Source organism: Sinocyclocheilus grahami, unplaced genomic scaffold (assembly GCF_001515645.1).
Source record: "Sinocyclocheilus grahami isolate Dianchi unplaced genomic scaffold, SAMN03320097.WGS_v1.1 scaffold1827.1, whole genome shotgun sequence".
NCBI lineage: Eukaryota > Metazoa > Chordata > Actinopteri > Cypriniformes > Cyprinidae > Sinocyclocheilus > Sinocyclocheilus grahami.
The window spans coordinates 93,212-121,186 of NW_015507006.1; the positions used below are offsets into that span (position 1 = coordinate 93,212).

A 27,975-nucleotide genomic window follows, 5' to 3' on the forward strand; every position below is an offset into this window, starting at 1 on the left:
TTGTGTGTGTACCTGGTATTTATCACGTTATGGGGACCAAATGTCCCAAATGGACATTTTTGAGGTCCCCATGAGGAAACAAGCTTATAAATCATACAGAATGAGTTTTTTTGAGAAAGTAAAAATGCACAGTTTCCTGTGAGGGGTAGGTTTAGGGGTAGGGTTGGTGTAGGGCAATAGCACATACAGTTTGTACAGTATAAAAACCATTACGCCTATGGAATGTCCCCATAAAACACTGAAACACAACATGTGTGTGTGTGTGTGTGTGTGTGCGCGCGTTTTTGTGACAAATGAGGACATACATTTGTTTAATGACAAAGGTATGACAGGTATTACAAGGAGAAGGTGACTTTTCAGGACATTACCCCATGTCCCCACTTTTCAAAACGCTTATAACGCTTATCACACAGAATGGAGTGTATTGAAAATCTGAAATAGCAGAAAGTTTCCTGTGAGGGGTAGGTTTAGGGGTAGGGTTGGTGTAGGGCAATAGAATATACGGTCTGTACAGTATAAAAACCATTACGCCTATGGGACGTCCCCACTTTTCACAAAAACAAACCTGTGTGCGTGAGTGTGTGTGTGTGTGTGTGTGTGTGTGTGTGTTTGTGTGTGTCTGTGCATGTGTACCTGGTATTTATCACTTTATGGGGACCAAATGTCCCCACAAGGATAGTAATACTAATATTACTTTTGACCTTGTGGGGACATTTTTGAGGTCCCCATGAGGAAACAAGCTTATAAATCATACAGAATGAGTTTTTTTGAGAAAGTAAAAATGCACAAAGTTTCCTGTAAGGGGTAGGTTTAGGGGTAGGGTTGGTGTAGGGCAATAGCACATACAGTTTGTACAGTATAAAAACCATTACGCCTATGGAATGTCCCCATAAAACATGGAAACACAACATGTGTGTGTGTGCGTCACAAAGTCCTAACTAGTACAACCTCTCTTATTAGCTCAGAAATATAAAAAAAGACACATTTTAGTTCATTTCGTGTTCGTAGTTAATGTGATAAAGCACACCTGTCGACATCTTGTGTGAACCTGAGGAAAAGTTGGATCACTAAAACTGTGTATTAAAGAGTAAAACATCTTCAGTTAATCTCCTCAAGAAATACAAACACATTAAAATGACCCCTACCTTTGACGCCAAGAAGAGCAGCATGAAGACATGAAAACAATGTTGCTCTTTCCACAGTTCTGTGATCAATAGGAAAAGCACTGCTCCTCTGAGGAATCCAAGAATCTCAGACAAGAACGTGTTGATCTCACAACATGTGACCAGTAATTGCCTTTCCAAACAAACAGCTTTGTTCCTGTTTTCCTGTTAGAAATCACGGTCAAAACCATTGGAGAACATGATTATCTTATCAACAACACTCATTACAGACCTGCACAGAAACCCATAGGAAGCTACACCGATTTCAAACGCTCATTTGAGAAAGCTTTCAGCCACCAATAGTGCTAAACACTAGCGCTAAATTACATTGGTTGAGCAGCTGGGAAGTTCCATTATTTTATTACTTTTTCATGATATAATCACTCCGCTTCTGCAGGTTACATTCTAACGCCAGTAGATGGCTACGAGCGACTGGGCTGTTCATTCATTAAACTATTAATTCAACCGATTCGCTCAAAAACTCCGATTCAATCACGAACTACACAATTGACTCTATGAGTGAGTCACTGAATCATTTCAAATACCGTTTCGTTCAAAGATGCCGATTCATTCCGGAATGAATCACCAATGTTGTGTGTTGATGAGGGATACATGACAGATAAGGACGCTTTAAGTGGAAAGATTGTCTCTAAAATGTAGTTTAAAGTCAACTTCTTGTTTATTTAACAGTACCAATCTACAAGATAGGCCTACATACAGGAGCAATGGTGTATTCCATGAAACAAATGAATTTAATAGCATACATTTTGAGAATGTCAAAATGGAGGGAGAGACGTCCCTAAGCATATTTTTAAGAATGATTTTCTTGTCCAAAGTACTGTATTTCTGCTATATACGTCCTGACTAGCATAAAGACTAGATACATGATTGATGTTTTTTGACGATCAGCAAGAAAGTGGCTACGAGCGACTGGGCTGTTCATTCATTAAACTATTAATTCAACCGATTCGCTCAAAAACTCAGATTCAATCACGAACTACACAATTGACTCTATGAGTGAGTCACTGAATCATTTAAAATACCGTTTCGTTCAAAGATGCCGATTCATTCCGGAATGAATCACCAATGTTGTGTGTTGATGAGGGATACATGACAGATAAGGACGCTTTAAGTGGAAAGATTGTATCTAAAATGTAGTTTAAAGTCAACTTCTTGTTTATTTAACAGTACCAATCTACAAGATAGGCCTACCTACAGGAGCAATGGTGTATTCCATGAAACAAATGAATTTAATAGCATACATATTGAGAATGTCAAAATGGAGGGAGAGACGTCCCTAAGCATATTTTTAAGAATGATTTTCTTGTCCAAAGTACTGTATTTCTGCTATATATGTTCTGACTAGCATAAAGACTAGATACATGATTGATGTTTTTTGACGATCAGCAAGAAAACATTCAAATGTAAATGGATACAACAGGAGAGAGATGAGCAAATGGCTGTAGATGTGATCAGAGAGATTTATATAAGATCACATTTCAGTTCATCTACAGTAAGACTTAAAGGGGTCATATGATGCGATTTCAATTTTTCCTTTCTCTTTGGAGTGTTACAAGCTCTTGGTGCATAAAGAAGATCTGTAAAGTTGCAAAGACTAAAGTCTCAACCACGCCGTTCTCGACCCCGCCGCCTCTGCTCATTCTAGCCCGGCCTCAGCACATGCTAAGCCGGGGCTTCGGCTCACGCTAGGCCGCCGTGTTTTTCGTTGTGAAAGCGAAACTACATTGTTTGGGAAGAAAGAAAGAAAAATGGGTGTTCTGTCCAGCAATACCAATGCAGCACTTTTTTCTAAAGCATTTTCCTTTTTTTTTAAAGCTAAATATAGCTAAGTTGTAAACAATGAAGATCAATGAAATAGGCTATATTTTAGACATAGAATATACCAATATATTTCATAATGTATTTGGGAGGCAAGAAAATACTTTCCCAATCTTTCAGTAGCCTACATTCAGGCCAAATGCAAATGTGGATAAAGTAGCCTAGATTAGATTTAGATCGAAATTATGTTAGAAATCTATATTTACATAACTTTTTTGAACACTGTAATGTATGTTCTTTGCTCATTTTTATTTAAATGTGTAATATGTTTATGCATGTTAAAGACAACAATTAATCTTGGATTGGGGCAAAATATATTTTTAAATGCTTTTAAAATATATTTTTAAGGTAATTTTCTAACATATACGAAAATGGCTTAAAAAGATTGGTAGACAATATAATTATGCAACTATATTTTTTGTGATATTTGTATATTTAGATATATAATTAAATATATTTGAAAATATGTTTTCTGTATGGGTATATAGTTCTCTCAAACGATGATGATAATAATAAAACACACTAGACTTAAAACACACTAAAATATTAAAAACACTAATAAAATATGCTAGACGTGTCACCATTTTCAAAAATAAAATAGTTGGGATGTTTTTGCAACTCCAAAATGTGATTAACAAAATAACACAGTAGGATTTTAATTTGCATGTTTTTCTGCATGTTAATCACTTTGCTTAATCCCTCTAACGACCTACTTAATAATCAAGGGCGTTTGCATGCAGCGTTCATCTCCTTCTCTCTGTTAGAGGTTTGTGAATATATAAGTGACTGACAATCCTGTCAGACGTCAGTTATGAGATCAGGTAGAGCCGTAATAATCAGCTCCATTCACACACAAGCTTGTGTATTCCTGTCAGATCTCAGAGAAGGAGAGTGGCTTGCGAATGCAATAAACTGAGATTTAGCAGGATTCAAAGCACGGATGAGACTGTCAGGCACAAATGTTTATTTGTTCATGCAGCGCAGCGCCGCTGGAGCTTCTCATTCATAGCAAGTGAGAAACAGAGCAGGTCAATGGAGGATAGACGTCACGTTCACCTGGACCGCACAAACGTCTCTCACAGCTGTCAATGCAGCACCTGCCTCGCTTTTTCTCTTCCTCGTTCCCTTTGATGTTAGAAAAGAAGACCTTATTTCAACACAGGTTACAAGTGATCAAAATATTAGGAATAGAATAGAAAAAGAGGAAAAAACCTTTTCATTGAGGATTTTTGTGCAAGGGCCCGTCTCGTTCTCTCTACGCTTTTAAAAACAAACTTCACCATTAGAACAGGGGTCACAATCTTTTTCAGACCATGTATGCGTAACCTACAAATGTGCTTTATGTTGTAATATCTTAATATCCCTAATGATGCATTTGTTTCCTACAAACTTGCAGCTTTTGTACTGTACAACTGATGTAATAGAGTGGTGTGGATTATTGTGATGTTTTTATCAGCTGTTTGGACTCTCGTTCTGACGGCACCCATTCACTGCAGAGCATCCATTGGTGAGCAAGTGATGCAATGCTACATTTCTCCAAATCTGATGAAGAAACAAACCCATCTACATCTTGGATGGCCTGAGGGTGAGTACATTTTAAACAAATTTTCGTTTTGGGGTGAACTGTTCTTTCAATCACAAAAATATTATTTGCGGATTGCTTTACGGCAGCAACTAATGCATGGCTGCGTCCGAAGTCACATATTCTCTTAAAAAGGTATTTACTTTGAATAAGTAATTCACAACCACAAAGTAAAGTGTCCATCGTATGCCGGTAGTAGGAAGTCATCTGGGTATTTTTTTTGGGAATTCGGACATACTTCTTTTGTCGCATACTGTTTTTTGCCTACTATATAGTAGGGAAGTATGCGATTTCGGACGCAACCCACATGTACAGCTATCCACTGTAGTTACGACAGTGCTATCTTTACAACACTTAACTGTAGGGGGCTCCAAAGTCACAAAAATACTCAAAACTACACAGGCTACAGTTGCTTAAAGGGGTCATATGATGCTGCTAAAAATAACATTATTTGGTGTATTTGGTGTAATGAAATGTGTTTATGCGGTTTAAGGTTCAAAAAACACATTATTTTCCACATACTGTACATTATTGTTTCTCCTCTATGCCCCGCCTTTCTGAAACGCGTCGATTTTTACAAAGCTCATCGGTCTGAAAAAGCGAGGTGTGCTCTGATTGGCCAGCTATCCAGAGCTTTGTGATTGGCCGAATTCCTCAAGCGTGTGACTGAAATGTTATGCCCCTTACCATATTGTGATGCCTGCGGCAACCACATGTGACGACCCCAGGCTGGACTCCGCTTCGTCCACGGTGAAAGCCGATCCGGCGATCCACAGCGCAAAATTTCCTCAGCAACCAGCACAGATCAGCTCTAGGCATGACGAAGCGGATATCGTCCTCTTTTGGAAGACCAAACAAAGTAGTTTTACTTTCACAACGAAACACGCAGCACCTTCACGACATGGCGGCGGCGGCAACAACAATACTACAGCGAGAATAATAGTTACGCCTTCTTTCTTTGCGTGCACATTTGGGCGGCGTTATGCAAATCTTCCCACACAGTGACGTAGACATGTGGGGGCGTGTTAGAACGAGCCGTTTTAGGTAGGCGTGGCTGACTCTTAACTTTTATAAAGAATATCTCTTTAGATTTGAGACTTTAGTCTTTGCAACTTTACAGATCTTCTTTATGCACCGAGAGCTTGTAACACTCCAAAGAGAAAGGAAAAATTTAAATCGCATCATATGACCCCTTTAAAATCAAACAAAATAGCGTTATTTAACGCCGCTATTATATCAGCTTGCTCTGAAATCTGATCCTCTCAATATTCTGCTCATGTAATATTCCTTCAGCTTTATCCATAAATAAGATTGTTGCTCAGCTTGTTTTCACATGCACGATCAGACATGGCAGATGTTCAGACAGCAACGACTGAAATGATGGATTTTATAGATAATGATAAACAAATGAAATGCACAGCTGAATGCAACACAGAAAATAATAATAATAAAAAAATTTACTGAACTCCAAATGTGTTAGTAACTAGTTCCACTAACTTTTTAAGTAATAATAATAATAATAATAATAAATGTTTTCCTCCAATATATTGCACAACACAATATCTGTGTCACACAGGAACAATCATCTCTTGTTCAACTACACACAAAATACAACTATTAACAACAAAAGCACTAAACAGAAATAAAACACCTAATTCTAAATAGCATTTATTTACTCCTCACCATAAATTACCATGCTTGACCTAAAATAGAGGTTTTCATACTTTTTTGATACTTAAAAAAAAAAAAGCTGTTTTCATCATCAATAGTATTTTTGAGCAGCAAATCAGCATATCAGAATAATTTCTGAATCATGTGACACCGAAGACTGGAGTAATGATGCTGAAAATGCAGCTTTGCATCCATTGCATTCACATATTAATAGATTGTAAAATAATTTTTACTGTATTTCCATCAAATAAATGTGGCCTTGGTGAGCAGAAGGGACGTCTTTCAAAAAACATTAAAATGTCTTAATGACATGAAACTTTTGAACAGTAGTGTAAATAGTTTATAAATAACTGGATGCATTCTTACCTGTTTTTCCTCTTTTGCGCTGTAAAGCTGCTTTGACACAATCTGTATTGTATAAAGCGCTATATAAATAAAGGTGACTTGACTTGACTTGACTTACCTAACTTGTTATTAAGTGGTAAATAATATAGATGCTAAAAAGCACATGCAGTCCTGTGATGAGCTGCTCAGAGAGTCTAATGTAGGTGTTTTAATGTCTAACCACCGCTGACCTCTGCTGATCATCTGTGTTAATGCACTGCTGAAAGATCCAGCTGTCAGGCTAGAATGTGCAGTCTGTACAGTTATTTATTTTCTACACTGTCTGTTATTGCTTAGTATTGAAAATAATCATCGAAAAATAATTCATTGATACAGCACCCTATAAAAAACACAAGGAACTAAATTAGATAATAACAAATGCATTACTACACAAATAAAAAAATATATATTTTGTTGTATATTTAGGATGCTTAAAAATGAATTCTCCTGTGATGCATGTATATCTACTGTTGGTTATAGAGAAATCAATGAGTTATGAGAGGAAGCAGAACAATTTAGATCCTGTGTCAGCTCTCAAGAAGAAACTGATGAACCGGTCACGGTGTACAAAACAATGCAATCCTGTATCATTTATAGCATGTGTGATCTCTGTATAAAGGTCTTAGGGGACTCCAGAAGTGTTTGAGAGAAGAGAGGAGGCGTTTGACGGAGGAGGAGATGAGAAAAGGTCTCACTGTTGCTGATGAGAAAGATACGAGCACATCTGTGCTGAACAAGACTCCTCAAGGAAATCAAGAAGATGGCAGATGTTTGATTCGTGCATATGGCATTTTCCCGTCATGCATAATGCAAAACTACTCGATTTTTACATTTCCTGATGAAATTGTGAGTGCGAAACACTTGAAACATGAAAATGTGCTGTTAATTTATAAAAAAAATTTCACGTGATCCAAGATGACATTTTATCTTTAGCTGAAACCGTGTTCCTTGGCAATTCATGAAATGCAAATCAATGGCTACCGTCACTTTGCGAGTCAAAAAAGCATATCAAGGAACACAAAATGAATACCCGTGGCTCCTGACGATATATTGAGGTCTTATGAAGTGAATCGATCGGTCTGTGCAATAAACTGAACAATATTACAACATTATTACCTTAATTCAGAGCCTCAGACAAACGGTCCAGAGTGATGTCCAGTTCGTGAATGAATCATTCTTTTGAACTGGTTCTTTTTAGTGAACTGGAGGAATATAAGTAGCCTAAATGATGACAGAATTTCCCTTTATCATCAATCACATACACTGACAGAACAATATGTGTCATTGATGCTAGTCTGGATAATTGATGACTGGTGCGTATAAAGAATGACTGAGGTTCTGTGGGTCTGAATCTGATCATAATACTATATTTCTACTGTGGCTTCATCATAACTGCACAGTTTTGGGTCACTGAACTTGTTCTGTTTGCTCAGATAGTCCTAAACCAGCCCAGGGTAAAGTCAAGTTTGAGAATGGAAGGAAATGCATCAGAATGGCATGGAAAGCACCACATGACAATGGAGGCGTGAAGGTGACCAACTTCATAACTGAGAAACGCCTGGCCAGCAAGATGTCCTGTATGATGGTTAAGGAGGTGAACAGTGATACAATTACAATTAAAATCTGCCTTGCTATCTATTTGAAGTGTCCCTATTATGGGCAATGAAAGGTTCATATTTTGGTTGACAGGTTGACATGCATGCAAGGTCAAAGAACACTTTCATTTGTCTTATAATATGCATTTATTTTTTTACCTTACTTGCGCAACGACTCCCAAACGATTCGGTCAACGATTCATTTTTCCAAACTCCTCCTTTGCGTGACGCTAATCTGCGGTGATTGGTCCGTTTGGTCTCATTTTCATTTAATCTCGCCTGTAATGCTTGATAAAGCAGCGTTTGTAAGCGCAGTGCTGCTTTGTGTACAGCGTTAGCGGGGAAACCGCTATTTTTACTGGTCCAAAAGCGGCACCTAGTGGCAAATTTTAATTTGCATTTTCATTCAGACCAAGGTGAAAAGGCCAACAAGTGGGCGGGCAATATGCTAATGTTTCATGTTGACTTCAACATGAAACGGCTTGAGATTCGTTTTAAAAACAACTCGTTTCAATGATTCAGAGTCGACTCTTTCTTTTTGAAAGACAATAATAACTTTATACACGGTGCACTTTCAGATTTAAAACTTTGCAGGATGTTTTCATTCATTTAGAGCTGTGTTACACACTGCATGAAAGGTAATTTTCAAAAATTCATAATAGGGGCACTTTAAAACACAACATGGCAGGTCCACTTAAACAATAGCTATTGCTACCTTGATAGCCTATACCTCTAAATTTTGCCTTCTAAAAAACAAACTCTCTTCTGAAAGTCTAAACATTATAAACTTTTGTTGTTGTTCTCCTTGTACACACACACACACACACACACGCACGCATGGTGCAAAAAGAAATTCAACATAGCTTGTCAAAGAGTTCATAATTGTCACAGTCTTCAGCCGGTGTGCCCAGGAGGGCCACCAGATGACTGTGTTCTGGGAGCACATGGCTTGTGTTGTGTTTGTCTGTTGCCATGTGCTCTCTCCTGTCTATTGTCTGGCCCCTCCCATCTTGTTACCTCGTTATTGTTTTAGTTGCTCCACCTGTGTCTCCCTCGTTAGCCTCCTCATTTGGTTCCTATTTATTCTCCTTGTGTCTGCCGTCCTGTGCTGGTCCGTCCTTCAAGGCCGGGAGGTCTGTCACAGTCTTCAGCCGGTGTGCCCAGGAGGGCCACCAGATGACTGTGTTCTGGGAGCACATGGCTTGTGTTGTGTTTGTCTGTTGCCATGTGCTCTCTCCTGTCTATTGTCTGGCCCCTCCCATCTTGTTACCTCGTTATTGTTTTAGTTGCTCCACCTGTGTCTCCCTCGTTAGCCTCCTCGTTTGGTTCCTATTTATTCTCCTTGTGTCTGCCGGCCTGTGCTGATCCGTCATTTCTCATTGTGTGTGTTTCGTGTCTGCGAGGCTGCAGCACCCCCGAAGGTGGCTGACGAGGCTGCAGCGCTCCCAGAGGCGGCTGATGAAACTACAGCGCTCCCAGAGGTGGCCGCAGAGGTTGCAGCGCCCCCGGATGCGGCAGACGAAGCTGCAGTGCCACCCTCTCGGAAACGGAGGAGGAGGAAGAAGGCTTCTTCCGTCCTTCAAGGCCGGGAGGCCTCCCTAGAGCCTGGTGCCCTGCCGGCTCCGCCCAGGTTCCTCGCCCTGCCGGCGCCACCCAAGCTCCTCGCCCTGTCGGCGCCGCCCAAGCTCCTTGCCCTGCCCAAGCTCAAGCTTCACGCCCTGCCGGCTCCGCTCAAGCCTCACGCCCTGTCGGCTCCACTTAAGTTCCGCTCGCTGTCAGCTGTACCCCAGCTCCTTGCCCTGCAGGCTCCCTTCTTGAGGCAGGCTCCGCTCTTGCTGCCTGCAGGGCTTGTTTTTGTTTCGTTTTTTACTAAAATAAAGTACCATTTCTCCAGCGATTGTGTCCTCGCTTCATCTCCCCGCACGCACCGTGACAGAAATGCCATAACCTCAAGGCCTATGTTCTTATACAGTTTTGAATATTGTATGGTGGGCAACAATTATCTCATTATAACTGGTTTACATGCAAATCTATAAACCATAAATGAAAGAAAAACATGTCCAAAGCAAAAAAGTGAGTTTACATGCAAAGCGAAATTGTGGAAATTATGGTCGACGCTCCAACATATCACGTGGTTACGATTTGGGTGACCAGAGTTCGAGTCCAGGCTCGTACTTTCTCTCTATGGAGGCTTGTTTCCATCATAGGACATAGGTGGTTAGAACTTTTTATCTCACAATTTGGACTTTTTTCTTGCAATTCTGAGTTTGTACCTCACAATTCAGACTTTAGAAGAAGAAGAAATGTTCGCAATTAGGAGAACTACGTCAGAACTGTTAGATAAAAAGTCACAATTACCTTTTTAATATTTTTATTCAGTGGCGGGGGAAAACAAAAACAACTGAATTGTGAAATCTAAACTTGAAATTGCAGAAAAAGAAAGTCACGGTTACATTTTTTTATATTTCTATCTCATGGCAGAAGACGGGCTTCCATAATTTCAATACCGTCCTGTATAAGCAAAGGTAAGAGTGAAAAATAAAAATAAATTACATAATGTAAATAAAATAAATACACCTTAAAATATACAATTCATATGAATTATAATGTATATAATTGCTAACACCATTTTTATATTTATTTACAGATAAAGATAATTAATGTCTTCTGGAGATTCTTTCAAAGAATTCGAGGAAAAGAAGCACACAAAATAAAAGCAAAGCAAGGTGAAAGCTGGGATCAGTATCCTTCTGTGACCCTCTGAAAACAAAAGACTGAGACCAGAGTGATATTTCACAGACTGCATTAATGATTAAGTGAAAAGCTGCCATTGAGAACTGGAGGCTTCTTCAGGGTTACATTTATGAACTCCTAGTCACACCAGAAAATGTGCCTTTTACCACATGACATTTATATTCCTTGCTTCAGGGGATTTTTAAGAAAGGTTAAACGGCCTCATAGATCATTAATTGTCAATAAATGTTTTCTTCACATGATTTAACAATTATTATTGCCATGAGAAAACCAGTGCCTTAATGTAATTGCAGACAAAACAGTTTGTATTATTATGAAGGAACTTAAAAGGAACCTGAGGCACTGAAGTAATTGTTGCAAACCTGTTCTGAAAAGCATTTACATACAGCGAAGCAATTTTGCAATAAATCAACAAGGTTGCAGGGTGTTAGCAAGAGAGCTGTACTATTAGGAATTAACAGGCTGTAATGATTACATAATATTGTTGAATAAAGAACTACACTCATCTTTATGACCACTAGGGGTCTTATCTTTAGGTCACCATTGCTCTTGTTCAAATTCATATTCTGCAACCATCAGGCACATGCGGCACAGGATGTCTAATCAGAATGCAGCTCACTTGCTGACCTGGGCAAGTCCTCCCAAATGCCAGTCTTGTCTTTAGAGCAGTGTTTCCACACAGGAAACCCACATCTCGTGCTGTACACACCAGTCAGACCTTGTAATGGAGAGGACAGACTGTCCCTTGGTTGGAAAGTCTATCAATGTCTTACCTTTCCGTTCAAGTATTTTGAAGAGTAAACTATAAGGCCTTACACGATGAAGATATAGTTTGAATAATGATCAAAGGACAGAATGTTTATCTGGATAGAACCTGTACAAAGTCCTCAGTTTGGGTTTCCCAACATTTAAAGTGTATGTATTTGAATATGTACACTATGATATCCGGTTGACTGTGTTGCCTGGTCACCCATCCGTGAATACTGGTTGAAAAGCGATCCATTTTTCTCTAGTCACATATCTTCCTTAAAGTTAAAGAAATACTTCATCCAAAAATGTACATAAGACCATCCAAAATGTAGATGAGTTTGTTTTCCGTAACAAGATTTGAGAAATGTACTGTAACATTACATGACTTGCTCACTAATGGATCCTCTGCAGTGAATGGGTGCCGTCAGAATGAGAGTCCAAACAGCTGATAAAAACGTCAGTTCAATCCACACGGCAACTTTTTCACTGGAGAAAGTTCAATATTATCGATAGAGGACTCATATTTTAGCTGAAAGCAAGAGTTTGGAGTTAAAAACATCTTAATGATGGGTTTGTTTCTTACAAACATGCAGCTTTTCACATCATAAGATGTTAATTGATGGACTGGAGTGGTGTGGATTACTTGTAGATGTAATGCGGATGAACAAACAAACTCATCTTCGTCTTGGGTGACCTGAGGGTGAGTACATTTTTAGCAAATTTTCATTTTTTGGTGAACTATTGCTTTAAAGGAATAAATATGTCCCACAAGTATGATGTCTTCATTTTATTCAACCTCGTATAGTTCCAAACCTATCTGACTTTCTTTCCTCTGAGAAAAACAAAAGGAGATGTTTAGCAGTATGTTCAAGCTGCACTTTTCCGTACAATGTAAGTGGATGGGGACTGGAACTGTCAAGGTCCCAAAAGGACCAAAAAAATTAATAAATCACTAAAAATGTTTTGTGTCCCACATATGAAAAACTCGTACATGTCTGTAACTTCCTAAATAAAATGACAATTTTCATTTTTGGGTGAACCGTCTCTTTAAGGATTCATCGTCTTCTGCATGTCACAATTGACAACAATGAGACAAACACTTATAGCACATTTTCAGTTGCATTGCAGTTGCATTTATTTCTCACTTGGACTAAATCACATTCATAGCAGTATCACTATAGTAAAGGAGCACTACAGTCCTTTAACAACAATGAAAGGAATTAAACTACTGGACTTTATAACAATAAGAGAAATATTGAATAGACCTCACATCTGTGATCATCAAAAAATAACAGCATTCGTTCACAACATAATAATAACTTCACAATGTTAAGGGCCAACTGTCAAAAATATATAGATATATAGCAAGAGAAAGAGAGAGGTACTCCAAAAAAATAAGAGTTTCCCTTATTTTAGTAATATTGTTCACAGACTTCAGACCATTAAACCACTTCGTTTTCTTCTATTTTTAAAGATTGCAATCGTAACTGCACAGCTTTTATTACTCAAAGTATTGTCACTGCCTTAATTTTTACATACAGCATAGTCCACTCTATAATAATATTGGTCCATCTTATATACTTTTCTGAAACTAGTGTTAAAATGTGATTTATGAACATATGAATACACTTGCAATACTTGCTTATTAGTGCTGGACAGCAGTTAGACTGCTGTTACTATTAATGTTAATACGATGGTATCATATAAGACTTTCTCATAAGATGGAACCAACCCAGATTATACAATATCTGATGTTAATAACAGCAACTACCCTTTGATTTACTCTTGAAGGCAGAGGTGATACAATAATATAAAACAAACTTGGTAAAGTTGTGATTGTGCGCAATGTTCGCAGCGAACGTTAGAAAGCAAAACACAATCACAAATAGAAAAAAATAAGACCAAAAAAGATTTCAGTTTTTTTCCCAAATCTAATGTCTGAAAACTTAAACCTAGTGAGCTACCGACCTAGACAGAATTTCAGGCAAGTTGTGAAGGATGCCAACCAGGATACCTTGTTTAGCCAAACTTTTAAACAGCACTGCAAGTAACATTCAAAGAAAAGACAATCCCAGAACTCACTGCGTGAAAAATCAATCCAAGATGGAGGGCGAACTAAATGTTACATATAAATACTTACATTTCACTCATTACTGAAAACACGCAAGTAAACACAAGTTGAATCAAAATAAAATGATCTATTGTGACAGTCAGTGGCGGCTCGTATAATTTTAAGGTGAAAATGGGAGGAGGACGATTTAATGTCAATAAAATTCACAATTCATTTCAGTTCATGTCTCAGAATGTGTATTTTTTGTTTGTAATTTCACAGTTGTAATACCATAACGTGAAAGCGCCGCTTTTCTATCGCGAATGTGCCGAATCTGCTGATGTAATTGCAATCGCTAGGTTATAGAAAAGGGGAGGGGGACGCCAGGGGAGCGCGGAGCTCTCGTGCCTCCATTGGTAAAAAAAATTAGCCAATCACCATCGAGTGTTCACTTTCAGCGCTGAGGCGTGTTGAGAAAAGAAAACTCGTAGGGGAGGCTAGCCTCCTTCTGATATCAACCAATCATCACAGAGACGTAAATTACGTGATATTAGTTTGAACGTCTGCTGCTGCGCTGATAATGTACCAAGTAGCCTACTTATGATGAGTAGCGATATTGAATATTTGATTGCCAACAGATTTATCAAGCTGTCAGTCAAACAGTATATATACAAATTTAGGGAAAACAGCCTAAGCAGGCAGGCAGGCAGCTCTCTTTTAACACAGACTTTTAAGAAGGGATGGATGTTTGCTTCAAGTGATAGGCCAGGTAAGTGAAATTATATTATCTTGCTGTATGTATGTCGTTTTCTTTACGTTTTCTGACTAAAAGCAACCAAAAAGCCATTTTAAAGTGGTTAAGCAATAATAATAATCGGTAGGGATCCCAGACCAATGCAATTAGTGTGCCTCCTCTATTTTAAAACCCACGACCCGCCACTGGTGACGGTAGCTACTGTGTTAGCTTAGCAACATGCTAATGCAAGACTGAAGGGTACTGATGTTTGATCTCACATAGCTAGAAGGCAGCTGCTGATTTAGACGGAGCGGAGAGCATGGTAGCTCACTAGGTTTAGGAACAAAACTTTTATTTTAGTAAAATAAGATGGCAACAATTGGACAAAGGAGTATATTAACCTCTCTAGCAAAGTGCATTTTAAAGGCGCCCTTTACTGTGACACAAAAATGAACCGAATTGAAAGGACAGAAGATTGAAAATTCGACATGGTTGAGATCCACAGGGTATGAAACTGTATTGCACACGTGCGTACAGGGCCCTTCACACAAGAGACGATAACGATAAAGTTAGGGTGACCATACGTACCATTTCTATATTTTCTAAAATATCTAGGTTTTAGCTTTGTTTGCGTGTGCAGACCGATCGGTGTATGACATCAAAGTACCGTACAGACGGTTATGCTTTCGAAACGCTCTCGAGGTACTTTGATGTCAAACACTGATCGGTCTGAGCTGCGCTGCTTTTAAGTCGAACACACCTAATATGTACGCGTAATTGCATCGCTTTGACCGTCGATCCCACCTTCTCACACGCCATGATTGGTCCATTATGTTCAATGCCTGCATGGTATTGGTCAAACTACTTTTTGATCATTACCTTCAGCAAGCATGAAAACAATGCCAAAACAAATCCTGGCCAGGACGCGTCCTGGGAAAATGGCACGTATGGTCACCCTAGATAAAGTTCAAAAAATCGTTTGAATTCTATGACACAGAAGAACGGATACTATTGGAATCGCTTTCAGAACATTTTTCCCCAAGTGATGAATGATAAAAACATTGACAACTAATCAGAATCCATTTGACTTTAAAGAGCTTGAGTATTTAAAATGTCAGGTGACAAAACTACAGTGCATTGTCCATTGGTGTGGATGCTAATATAATCATTTTTACTATCTTTTCATAGTTAGCGATCTGTTTAATTTTTATTCTTATTGTGAACGAAAAAGTAAAAAAAAAAATAATTCTAATTCTGTAATAAAGCCCGCATCACAGCTATAATGCTAATGTCACAGAGGAGCGATCTTGTTGGAATCACTTTCAAAATTATTTTTTTCCAACATTTGAAGTGGCAGGTGACAAAACTGCAGCGTGCATTTATAATAAACAGTGTTATCATCCGTTGGTGTGGTTTGCTAATATAGTTATTGCTGCCTTTATAGTTATTGTTATAGTTATCTTTTTAGTAGTGCTGGACAACAGCGATTAATCACATCCAAAATAAAAGATTTTGTGAACATAATAAATGTGTGTGTACTGTGTATATTTATTATGTTTATATAAATACACACACATGCATGTATATATTTAAGAAAAATATGTTGTTTATATATTAAATATATTTATATATAATATATGAATATAAATATGTAAATATTTTCAATATATATACTGTATGTGTGTGTCTTTATATACAAATATACACAGTACACACACATATATTATACAAACAAAAACTTTTATTCTGGATGTGATTAATCGCGACTAATCGTTGCGCACCACTACCATTTCTCATTCTTGTTGTAAATGGGCCTTAACTGTAAAGCTAAAGTTTTTTTAAACAAATCATTCTAATTCTATGACAACAACGAAGTCCACATCACAGCTATAATGTTAATGCCACAGAGGAGCGATATCGTTGGAATCACTTTCAGAACAATTTTTTATTCCAGCTGAAGAACAATAAAAACATTGATGACACTCAGAATCCATTTGACTTTAAAGAGCTTGAGCATTTAAAGCAGCAGGCGACACAACTGCAGTGTCCGCTTATAATAAATGGAACGTTATTGTCCATTGGTGTGGATGCTAAAATATTTATTGCTATAGTTATCTTTATAGTTCTGGTTGTTGTGCATGGGCCTTAACTATAATAAAAAAGTTTTAGAAAGTCATTGTAATTCTATGACAATAACAAAGTCCACATTACATCCCTAACATTGACGGTTTCAGAACGATTTTTGTTCCAGCTAAAGAACAATAAAAACACTGATGGCTAATCACAATCTATTTGACTTAAAAGAGTCAATAGCCAGCGTGCACTTATAATAAACAGAACAATATCATCCATTGGTGTAGACACTAATCTAGTTATCGTTACCTTTACAGTTATCGTTCTTGGTGTGAACGGGCCTTTATTCAGGTAGCTAGCTATAAACATCATTAAACTAAATTGCTCAGATGCTATACAACGATTGATGTGAAAGAAAAAAAAACTGCTTTTAGTGCCCCTTGTGGCAATGCTGAGAATGCAGCACATGAATGAATGATGCATTTATATAGCATTGTTGTACACCCAAAGCGCTTTACAATCATGTGAGGGGGTCTCTCCTCAACCACTACCAGTGTGCAGCATCCACTTGGATGATGCGACGGCAGCCACAGGACAACAGCGCCAGTGCACTCACCACACACCAGCTACAGGTGGAGAGGAGAGAGAGTCATAGAGCCAATCAAGTGGTTGGTGATTATTAGGAGGCCATGATTGACAAAGGCCAGGGGGCAATTTGGCCAGGACACCGGGGTTACACCCCTACTCTTTACGAGAAGTGCCATGGGATTTTTAATGACCACAGAGAGTCAGGACCTCGGTTTAACGTCTCATCCGAAAGATGGTGCTTTTTGACAGTATAGTGTCCCCGTAACTATACTGGGGCGTTAGGACCCACGCAGACCACAGGGTGAGCACCCCCTGCTGGTCTCACTAACACCTCTTCCAACAGCAACCTAGTTTTCCTAGGAGGTCTCCCATCTAGGTACTGACCAGGCTCAACCCTGCTTAGCTTCAGTGGGCAACCAGTCTTGGGCAGCAGGGTGATATGGCTGTGGCTAACATTTTGTAATTGTAACCTGACATTTGGGAAATCACAGTTATGCACAAAATTGGTCTTTGGGAATTGCGTAGAGTACATTTCAGGCCTCAATCTCAAATACAGAATTTCAGGAGGTTAATAAAGAGATAGAATTGGAAAAGTGCAGATATTTACATCACTCAATGGTGCGCTTTGAACAAAGTGGTTTATTCCTCATTACCTTCAACAACAGGATCGCTATACCTAAACATTGTCATCAATACTGAACCCACTGAACTCCCAGCATTCGGTTTCATCCCTCTCGACTCGACACAAAAGCATCAAACACACAAGCGCTGACAGAGGGGGTAAAACGATCGCTGCCTTTTGAATAAGGTCGCAAACTAAAGCAAAGCCAGATGGTAAGGAAATCTTCCCCGTGCCAGTGACTGTCTCCACACTTCTCAACAGACAGCATTTCAGTGATGGAAACAGAAGGCACCTAGTCTCCTCTATGGAGTTCGCATTTCCACAATAGAGAAGGAAACGCCCAGGCCAGGTCGAATTCTAACCATCTGGGAGGTGACAGCAGGTTGTAAATAAGGAAGAAAAGAAATGCTAAGCACGAATATTGCCATCAAACAATGGTTACATAACATTTACTATAAGAAGTGACTCTGAATCACTAAACAGTCTGTTTGCCCCTAAAATGATTCAGGGGAACGCTTTGGGGTCTTCCCAACTCTTATTTTCATGAAAACCATCAAACAAACAATTATAACTTCACTCAAAATGTCGTTCCGCCGCAGACCTTCACAACACATCACCGATTTGCAGCTTGACTCACAATGGCTCTGAAGAGACATGCTGTTTGATGACCTTGCAAATCACGTACGGTTTTACGACTAAGCTGAAATGTTTTGCTGACAATGTGACCCCTGAATAGGGAAACTATGAAACTTGGCATTAAGCAAATGTGTCAAAACAGCCTCGCTGTTTCTCAAGAGCTCAGTGGTTGAGCTGAGTGTGTGCGTGTTGATAACGACAGTAGCGTTTATTTGCGTAACAGTGTGCTGGACGCAATGGCCAGCAGGGATGGGTAGGCACCTTATTTAGTTTGATGTGCATGAAAACAAGTCTTTGAATGAAAAATGTAAGTTACCCAAGAGTGTACACAAGAGTACGGCACCATTTTCATTCACATTAAAAACAAAAAATGGAGTCTACTGCCAGTCCACCACTGGATATTCCTGTCCCGCACATCACGACCAGGTTAAAGATGTCGTATCACTTCAAAATGGACCATTGTTGAGTGATCAGCTGTGTTTGCATTCAAAGCTCATTTCCACTCACACCTGAGGGTACAACAGCTGAGCACATATCAGCCCAAGCTGTACTTTCCATCATGGCTGATGGTTCCCTCATTTAGTATCAGTGAAGCATCAGCTGATGATCCCTTATTGAGATTTATATATAAAAACAACAATCAGTTCAAATCAACTGATCATAAATACAGTACATGTGGTGTTTGTGTTAAATCTCACAAAGCCTGTCAAGAAAAATGTCCTGGTCATATTTCACCCCAAAGAAACTAATATTTATAGTTGAATATTTTGCATAAATAAAATTAAGCCTAGTTTAGTACCACTTTTATTGACTGATATTGATATTTATGTCATGTCAATTAAGTTCTCATTAATTATATGAATTCAATTTTGTATTTGTTGCACCATAAAGAGGAAAAAATAGAATTACACATTACTGAAAAATCTAATGAGAATAATTTCTGCGAATAATGACAATTACAAACAAAAGCAAAACACCTATAAAGTAAAGCAAAAAAAAAAAAACGTATCATCCTAAAATAGAATACATATTCTTTATGCAAAATATATACTTTTTATTTTGTAGTGAAATATGACTTAAAATATGTTGTGATTCACCCTAGTATGTGACTCTAAAAAAGCACAGTACCACACACAATAAAAAAAGAGAACACTGTACTGTGAAATATTAACACGCTGTGAAATTTTCACACATTTTCAGGTGAAGGATTGGATGTGAATGATTGAGAAAAGAGTGAGAATAAAAAAAAAATACTGGCTTAAAAATAAAATACCAACTAACGACACTGCTGACGACACAGATATCTATTCGCCCACCACAGGGCTTCCCACTTTCCCTTGAGTAAAATGCTTCCTTCTGGCAATAGACAAAGGAAAGTGGTTGGAAGCTTGATACATGTGTATCGTCTGACATCACACCCTCTTTACAAACATTATCTGATACTATACAGACAAAATAAATAGTTCAATTTGTACTTATTTGCTCTTTCCTTGTGGTAGAGGTACTGAGCAATGCTTCTGACTTGGCAGAAACCTAAGACAAAGATAACAGACACCGTCACCGAATCCCCTCCAAGAAAGAGACCGACATCCATTTTTATGAGAGTCTCGCGCTGTGTTTTCCTATTGGTATTGGTCACATCTCAGAACGTAGTGTAGGATACCGGCTTCATCTACTCCAGAGACAATGCTAGCACTGGTTGCAGTCTATTGGGCTTGAAAAGACAACTTCTCCAGCACATGTGCATGCAGGCATGTGTACTAACTCAAAGTTATGAAACAAAATGACTTTGCAACGTGTCAATGACACAGGAAAAGGTATACCTCACAATACTATGACAAGGACTTGTGCATTGAATTTCAGTACAGCAGCACTACGCTAATATATCTGCTTTAGATTGTGAAATGGTTGTCATGCTGCTCTCTGATTAGATTTGGGAAATCTACTGTGAGAAAGGGGAAACCAGCCCCCTAAGAAGAATCTGAACTACTTTTTATTGTTTGCTAGTCCAATCTACAGACAAACACTGGTCACTCAAGACTCACCCTTTGTTTACAATATAAGCCATCAGGGACTCTATGAAGTGGACAAGATATCAGAGACATTGAGAAGAAACTGGGACAGTCTCGGTCGAAATGGAGACAATACTTAATGGGAAAGCAAGTGGGGTACTGTAAGTTGGGAAAAACTGAATATTTGCAACTAGTAACCAGAAGGCCAAAACTCATTTGTCTTTCATTTCTCAATACCAAAAAGATGGTACTACTACTGAAAGCAAATGCAGTATTGCAAGGATGGAAATAGACCTGACTAAGTCAAGAGTCAACCTGATTAAGACTCCAAGACTATCTAACCTAAATGAATCCAGCATGGAATACTCCCATTGGTTTGGTCTCACATGATCCTAAACGGGCAATTCCTCAACTATAACCAATATATCCTGGTCATGGTCAGACGGGGGAACTGTGGATGGACCAGGGGTTGCAGAAAGTGGAACCTGTGTAGCTGCTAACGATGTTGAGTCATTAGGGGAAGGTTGGTTAATGTGTGTTTCCTCAGGCTCTTTTCCGAGCCACATCGGCGTCTTGACATTCCACAGCCGACAGTGCGATCAACATCTGGGCAGCATAGTAGGTAGCCATTATGATGGCTCGGGAGTGGGGAACTGGGAAGCAGAACTTGTTGACGGCAATCGTGAGGTCGGACACCATGAAGAGGACGGCTCCGAGGCAGGCCGACAGTTTCGTCCAGGTCCAGAGGTCATTGGCCAGCTGGACTCCAGCGATGGCCCTCCAGCCCATGAAGCCGATGAGAGCGATGTAAACAGCCACCAGGTAGGTGAAGGGACCAGAGAGGTAGGAGTACAGAAGGGTGTAGCTGAGGCCTGAGATGACAGCGATGACCAGACCTGCTCTCAAGTTGAGGGGCTTCATCCCAAAGGCCGAAGAGTAGAGAATGTGTGTGATGCCGAACATTAGCAGTCCTAATTAGGCAAATACAATTGAATTGAGAATATGTCATAGTGAAAAGCAGGGGTGTCCAAGGCCATTATGATGGCTCGGGAGTGGGGAACTGGGAAGCAGAACTTGTTGACGGCAATCGTGAGGTCGGACACCATGAAGAGGACGGCTCCAAGGCAGGCCGACAGTTTCGTCCAGGTCCAGAGGTCATTGGCCAGCTGGACTCCAGCGATGGCCCTCCAGCCCATGAAGCCGATGAGAGCGATGTAAACAGCCACCAGGTAGGTGAAGGGACCAGAGAGGTAGGAGTACAGAAGGGTGTAGCTGAGGCCTGAGATGACAGCGATGACCAGACCTGCTCTCAAGTTGAGGGGCTTCATCCCAAAGGCCGAAGAGTAGAGAATGTGTGTGATGCCGAACATTAGCAGTCCTAATTAGGCAAATACAATTGAATTGAGAATATGTCATAGTGAAAAGCAGGGGTGTCCATTCCTGCTCCTGGAGGGCCACTTTCCTTCAGAATTTAGCTACAACACACCTTGCTAGAACTTTCGTGTAATCCTGAAGACCCTAAAAAGCTGGTTCAGATGTGATTAATTAGGGCTAAAGCTGAACTCCGGTCTCCAGAAGCAGGAATGGACACCCCTGAACAAAAGCATATAGCAGTGGTTCTCAATTCCAGTCCTCATGTACCCCTGCGCTGCACATTTTGTATGTATCACTTATCATAGACGTTTGTTCTATTCGACCATAAGTGCCCTGCAAAGTGGACATCACAGGATATTCCGCCATGATTCCAGTTCGAAGGGAGTGTATATGTTTCATTCAAATGTCATTAAAGTGTGCGAGACATGAATTTAAATTGTATTTATTTACAGAGGTATATTATATCACACTTCTCTAGTAAGTTTCGTCTGTGTGTGAAGACGTTGTAGGCCGTGGCATAGCGCAAATCCGTAAATGAATGTTCCAAAGTGGAGAAAACTTCAACGGATTCCCTGTGCTCCGGGAGTAGGGAGCAATGAACACCGTGCAGGTTCCCTGTCAATCGGAACACAGTTCATGCATGAAGCTGTCTTCTAACCAGCTGGTTGTCTGAATCAGGTGTGTTAAATAAGAGAGACATGCAAAATATGCAGAGCGGTGGTATGTGAGGACTGGAATTAAGAACCACTGACATATAGTATACATTGTCTTTATATTACTTCTCAGGAAGCATGTTATTCTTGGCCTCATAACACTCTTGTTTGCTCCAAAGCAAAACTTTGCTTGAGTAACTCTGTGGTTCCCAAGGGTATCTTCGGGCAGAATGGTTTGTTCCATCCCTCAACCCTGACCTAAAATACCTCATTCAACCTCTATGCTACTTTCTCCATGCAAGAGCTGCTGAATCAGGCATGATAGTTCAGGGTTAAAACATAAAATGTCTTGCTTGAGAGTGGTGACTTGCAAAAAACCACAGTCTTCTGCTTTCAGATCATTTGCATAAACTCATTGAACCCCCATTGGGAAAGGCAATAAAAGTTAAATGCAATATTATATTGATGCAAAGCTTCTGATAAACAGAATTATTTGTTTTCTACGGATGACATATCTTTCCCTTCCCATCAACCCACATAGCAAATAACTCTTAATCATTGTTTAATCAAATGAGAGCAACACAAATGAATTAACTCACCATGACTAAAGTAGCCTTGTTCTTGCCAGATGAGAAATGCGTCACCCAAAGCTGAAAAAATAAGTCCTACCAGGATTTTCCTGGCACTGGAGTGGGCACCTAAAAAGCTGATGCCATGGGCGAGTAGAAAAACCCAAAGACAGAAGATGGGCAGGCATTTGATGAGGGCACTGAACCAGGAGGGGCTTGAGGTGGGCAGCCACAGAACAAAGTAGACGCAAGTGGCTTTGAAGAATGGAACAAGCTTTGGACCCTCGCTCTTGACCTGCATGACAAAAGAGAGACTGAAGTTGCATTCATGGGAAGTGAAACACCATCATGTGAGTCAGAAAGACTGACACAGAGCTGTTCTTGTATTTAACAATTGGAGGAGATGTGAGATACCATGAATAACAACTATGAAATTGCTAAGTCTCAGAAGTATAACAAACCCAAGAAAAATATGTCAAAGTTTACTGTCCCATGAAAACTAGTTTAGAATTGGGCCTTTTGCCTAGAGTGCCATCTTTAACTAAACTCACAACAGACGGTGTGGATAGTCACCGCCAAGAAACCCTAAAGGAGGAAGTAATGACTTACACCCCAAACATATTTGTTCTTTGGTGACCCATAGGGCCATTGGAGTCTGATTGCACAACCTCCTCATTACAAAATTGGATGATTCTGGAAGACTTCACATCACATTAAGCAGCTGTCATATAGTTGCAACATGTCTAATCTTGAAAAAAAGTTTATTATTAATTTATTATTATTATTTATTATGTGTAACTAGTACTTCCAGGGTAGGAGGCTTGCTAGTCGAGTATTGCTGGAGGGTTTCTAGAGTGTTCTGGGTTGGTTGCAAGGGTATTGCTAAGTGGTTGCTGGGGTGTTGTTGGTGGTTGCTAGGTGGATGCTTGGGTCAAAAGAGCCCACCCCAAAATCTCTACGATATTAAACATGACTTGGGTTCCTACTTCACTGTAAGTCTATTGTATTTTTTTTGGACATTTGGCAGGAAATTTGCTAAAATTGTAGGCCATTTTCTTTAGAAACATAAAGAACAAATCACGAACAGTAAATATAAACAATAATAACACTTGCCTTTTATACGTGTAATCTCTGTACTTATATATTGGAAGAAGTAGATTCAGTGGCACGGTACACAACATACTACTTATGTAACAGTGACAACTACTACAAAGACCCATATTAACAAAACTATTTAACTTTTCTTGTCCTAATCCTCTTCTCAGTCCATGTCCGTTGCTTAGTCTTGGAATTTGTAGTGGAAAAAGGCTATTGTTAGCAAGTGTATATTTTAATCAGATTCTGGTGTACCCCGCAGTCTGAGAAAGGTCACACTGAAATACAGAGCCACTGTGAAATAAGTGCTTCTGATTTCTAGCCAGTTAAAGTAAGGATATTGTATGCACACAGCATGATCTCTTTATATTTTAAACGTGGTGCTGATCTTTAACATGAGGGGTGGTAAAGCTTTGTGGTTATAGATCGGAGCTGGTAAATGAAAGGTGGTGTGTGAACCCCACAAGGGATGATCCACTAACCATAACCATTGTGCTGGTGGGACTGTTTACTGTATGTTAAATCACTTTAGAGAAGTGCATCCCCTGAAAGAGTATTTTCTAAAATTGAGTTTAAGAATCATACAAACACAACATAGTAATTTAGCATTGCATCACTTGCTCACCAATGGATGCTCTGCAGTGAATGGGTGCCGTCAGAATGAGCGTCCAAACAGCTGATAAAAACATCACAATAATCCACAAGCAATCCACACCACTCCAGTCCATCTATTAACATGAGCTGAAAAGTGTTTATTTTGTCACTTCTGGCCACTGTTTTGGACTGCTTTCACTTGTAAACCGTGCTTGATATGTGCCGTTTTCTTTCTTGATTCAGACAAGATGACTTATGTGCAATATTATGGAATATTATATTTTAGATGGAAGCTATTTTTTTTTTACTAAAAAAACATGTTGGATTTGTTCACCGATTTTATATTTTTCTGTATTTTAATTACAGTTACTTCTGATGTAATTACATTAAACACTGTATATAGAACAATTCTATGTAAAACAAGAGTGTATTTAACATCTAAATGTAGCATCTAATGAAAATGTATATGTTTTTGATGTAAACTCCCTTTAAATACTTATGAAGTTCAAGAATAATTTATGAAATTAAATATGATTTATTCGAAAGAATTAAAAAAGCAGATTCATGTTTATCATTGTATTGCTCAACTGGTCGAGGTTGATATGGGATTTAAAGTGATTAGCAATTAGGGGAAGGCGTGGCCTAATGGTTAAGAGAGTCGGACTCGTAACCCAAAGGTTGTGGGTTCGAGTCTCGTACCGGCAGGGATTGTAGGTGGGGGGAGTGAATGTACAGCGCTCTCTCCCACCTTCAATACCACGACTGAGGTGCCCTTGAGCAAGGCACCGAACCCCAACTGCTCCCCGGGCGCCGCAGCATAAATGGCTGCCCACTGCTCCAGGTGTGTGTTCACTGCTGTGTGTGTGCACTTTGGATGGCACTAATTCCGAGTATGGTCACCATGTCACATCACTAATAATTTTATCAACTGTTTAGACTCGTGACAGAATCCATTTACTGCAAAGGATCAATTTCTCCAAATCTGTTGTCCAATGACAAACACATTTACATCTTGGATGGGTGTGCACATTTAAATTTTGTGGGTGAAATATTTCGTTAATTAATACATTTTATAAAATTACAGTTAAAACATATGACAACATGCCTTAAACAAACAAAAAGAAACAGTTCAACTAATATATTTAGTAGGTCAGACACCATATATTTAATATATATATATATATATATATATGTATGAAGAGATGTTAAAAACAGAGGGCATTAAACAAAATGTTTTGCTGAAACAGTGCAATCTTGATTATGTCAGCAAAACTGAAGTCATGTCAAGAGAAACTGCATGAACTGGGATGCCTCTCTTTGCCAGTTAGTCATAATGCATGAGTCTGTTTGAAAGAGGAATAAAGGTTGTCAGGAGAGTTTCCATAGAATAAAGCCCTTTGAAAGCAGACAAAAATTGGGAAATACTGAGAATGAAAAAAAATGCTGCGCAGCAAATTGCACAGTGCTTATTTAATGATAGATCCATTGAATCTCTGCATCAATAAGAGCAAACCAGCACAATTCATGATCACATGGCACATGGTTTGTAGAGGTAAAGTAAACAGGAGCATGCTGGCCATAATCACGTGCGCATTGTTATTCCCAAGATAACAGACTCAAGGATGCAGAGACAAAAATATACATTTAAAGCAAACAATGATGTGAGCGTGCTGTATGTGGATTGTCATATCCTTAACGACAGGTCACTGTATAAGCATAATTATAAAAATAACAATCATGCATACACAACATAAAGACATAGAAGCGGCAGTCAGAGCCAAGAAATAGATGCATACGAAATGAAAATGGTCATACACTTATGAATCCATAAGCAATGCCAGTTTGAGTTGAACTGATATCATGTCTTTATGAAGTGGTCGTGTCGATGATGCAGGGATGTGTGGATGAAAAGCGGCAGAACAGAGGTAACAGACTCACCACAGTGGCAGGAGAAACCATCTTTGTCTGCGGATCGGTCGTCGCTAACAGAGCACACGCTAGTATTTACGTCCCTTTGTATTTGAAATGTGTTTTTGTCTTGTGTTTGGGAAAATCCGCTGTGAAGTGACAAACAATGATGTGAGCGTGCTGTATGTGGATTGTCATATCCTTAACGACAGGTCACTGTATAAGCATAATTATAAAAAATAACAATCATGCATACACAACATAAAGACATAGAAGCGGCAGTCAGAGCCAAGAAATAGATGCATACGAAATGAAAATGGTCATACACTTATGAATCCATAAGCAATGCCAGTTTGAGTTGAACTGATATCATGTCTTTATGAAGTGGTCGTGTCGATGATGCAGGGATGTGTGGATGAAAAGCGGCAGAACAGAGGTAACAGACTCACCACAGTGGCAGGAGAAACCATCTTTGTCTGCGGATCGGTCGTCGCTAACAGAGCACACGCTAGTATTTACGTCCCTTTGTATTTGAAATGTGTTTTTGTCTTGTGTTTGGGAAAATCCGCTGTGAAGTGGGCGGAGCCTGCGGGTAAACACAAGCCCTGTCCAATCGGAATGCAGGAAGGTGATTACATCACGGCGATTGTGGCCGAGTGGGAGGGGTTTACCCGCGACATTTGCATACAGCGCTTTCAGTGCCCGTTTATTCCTTTTATCGCGTTTTTAATACGTTTTATTGTCAACATCTGTTTCTGATATATAATGCGAGTTCGATATAAACTGTAAAGGTTAACAAAATGATAGTGAGACGCGTAAACGGCATCTGAACTGCTTCTTGAATCTGTATCGACACCTTGTGGTAGCATTAAGTGAACAATATTGAGTCACTATGCTCACTGTTTTCCTAAAAAAGTCGTTAAAGGGACAGTTCACCCCAAAATGAAAATTGTGTCATGATGTACTCACCCTCACGTCGCTCCAAACCCGTACGAGTTGCTTTCTAATGTTGAACACAAAAGAAGATATTTAGAAGATTGTTACAGTCGGTGGTTGCCATTGACTTCCGTAGTAGGAACAAAAACACTGTGGAAGTCAATGGCAACCACCGACTGTGACACCATGATCACCGAATTTTCATTTTGGGGTGAACTGTCTCTTTAATATTACCTTAAAGTGGTTTTATTATAAATGTAATTTTATTTCTATGTAAATTTCACACTCATATATGCAAGTTTACAAAAGGCGAACCTCTTTTTATGGTGCTTGGGACAGTAAAGCAATTAAAACGATTAACACGTGCTCCTCCTTTAACACTTTCACATAA

At 39.3% G+C, this 27,975-nt stretch overlaps 1 protein-coding gene across 1 annotated transcript; it reads right to left on the reverse strand.

Moving 5' to 3' along the window:
- Positions 1-19,626: 19,626 nt before the first annotated feature.
- Positions 19,627-26,784, reverse strand: tmem86a (transmembrane protein 86A). Its single transcript, XM_016259306.1, has 3 exons — positions 26,679-26,784; positions 23,082-23,346; positions 19,627-21,426 (listed from the first exon to the last, which is right to left on the reverse strand). The coding sequence occupies exons 1-3, from the start codon at positions 26,697-26,699 to the stop codon at positions 20,999-21,001; spliced, it is 714 nt and encodes a 237-aa protein (XP_016114792.1). The 5' UTR covers positions 26,700-26,784; the 3' UTR covers positions 19,627-20,998.
- Between the last annotated feature and the right edge of the window lie 1,191 nt (positions 26,785-27,975).

Bases quoted from the DNA above. Each gene is read 5' to 3' on its own strand.
- tmem86a (XM_016259306.1), bottom strand. From the start codon at position 26,699: ATGGTTTCTCCTGCCACTGTG. The intron at 23,347-26,678 runs GTGAGTCTGTTA...TTTGTCATGCAG, and splicing joins TGGTTTCTCCTGCCACTGTG to GTCAAGAGCGAGGGTCCAAA. The intron at 21,427-23,081 runs GTGAGTTAATTC...TTGCCTAATTAG, and splicing joins ACAAGGCTACTTTAGTCATG to GACTGCTAATGTTCGGCATC.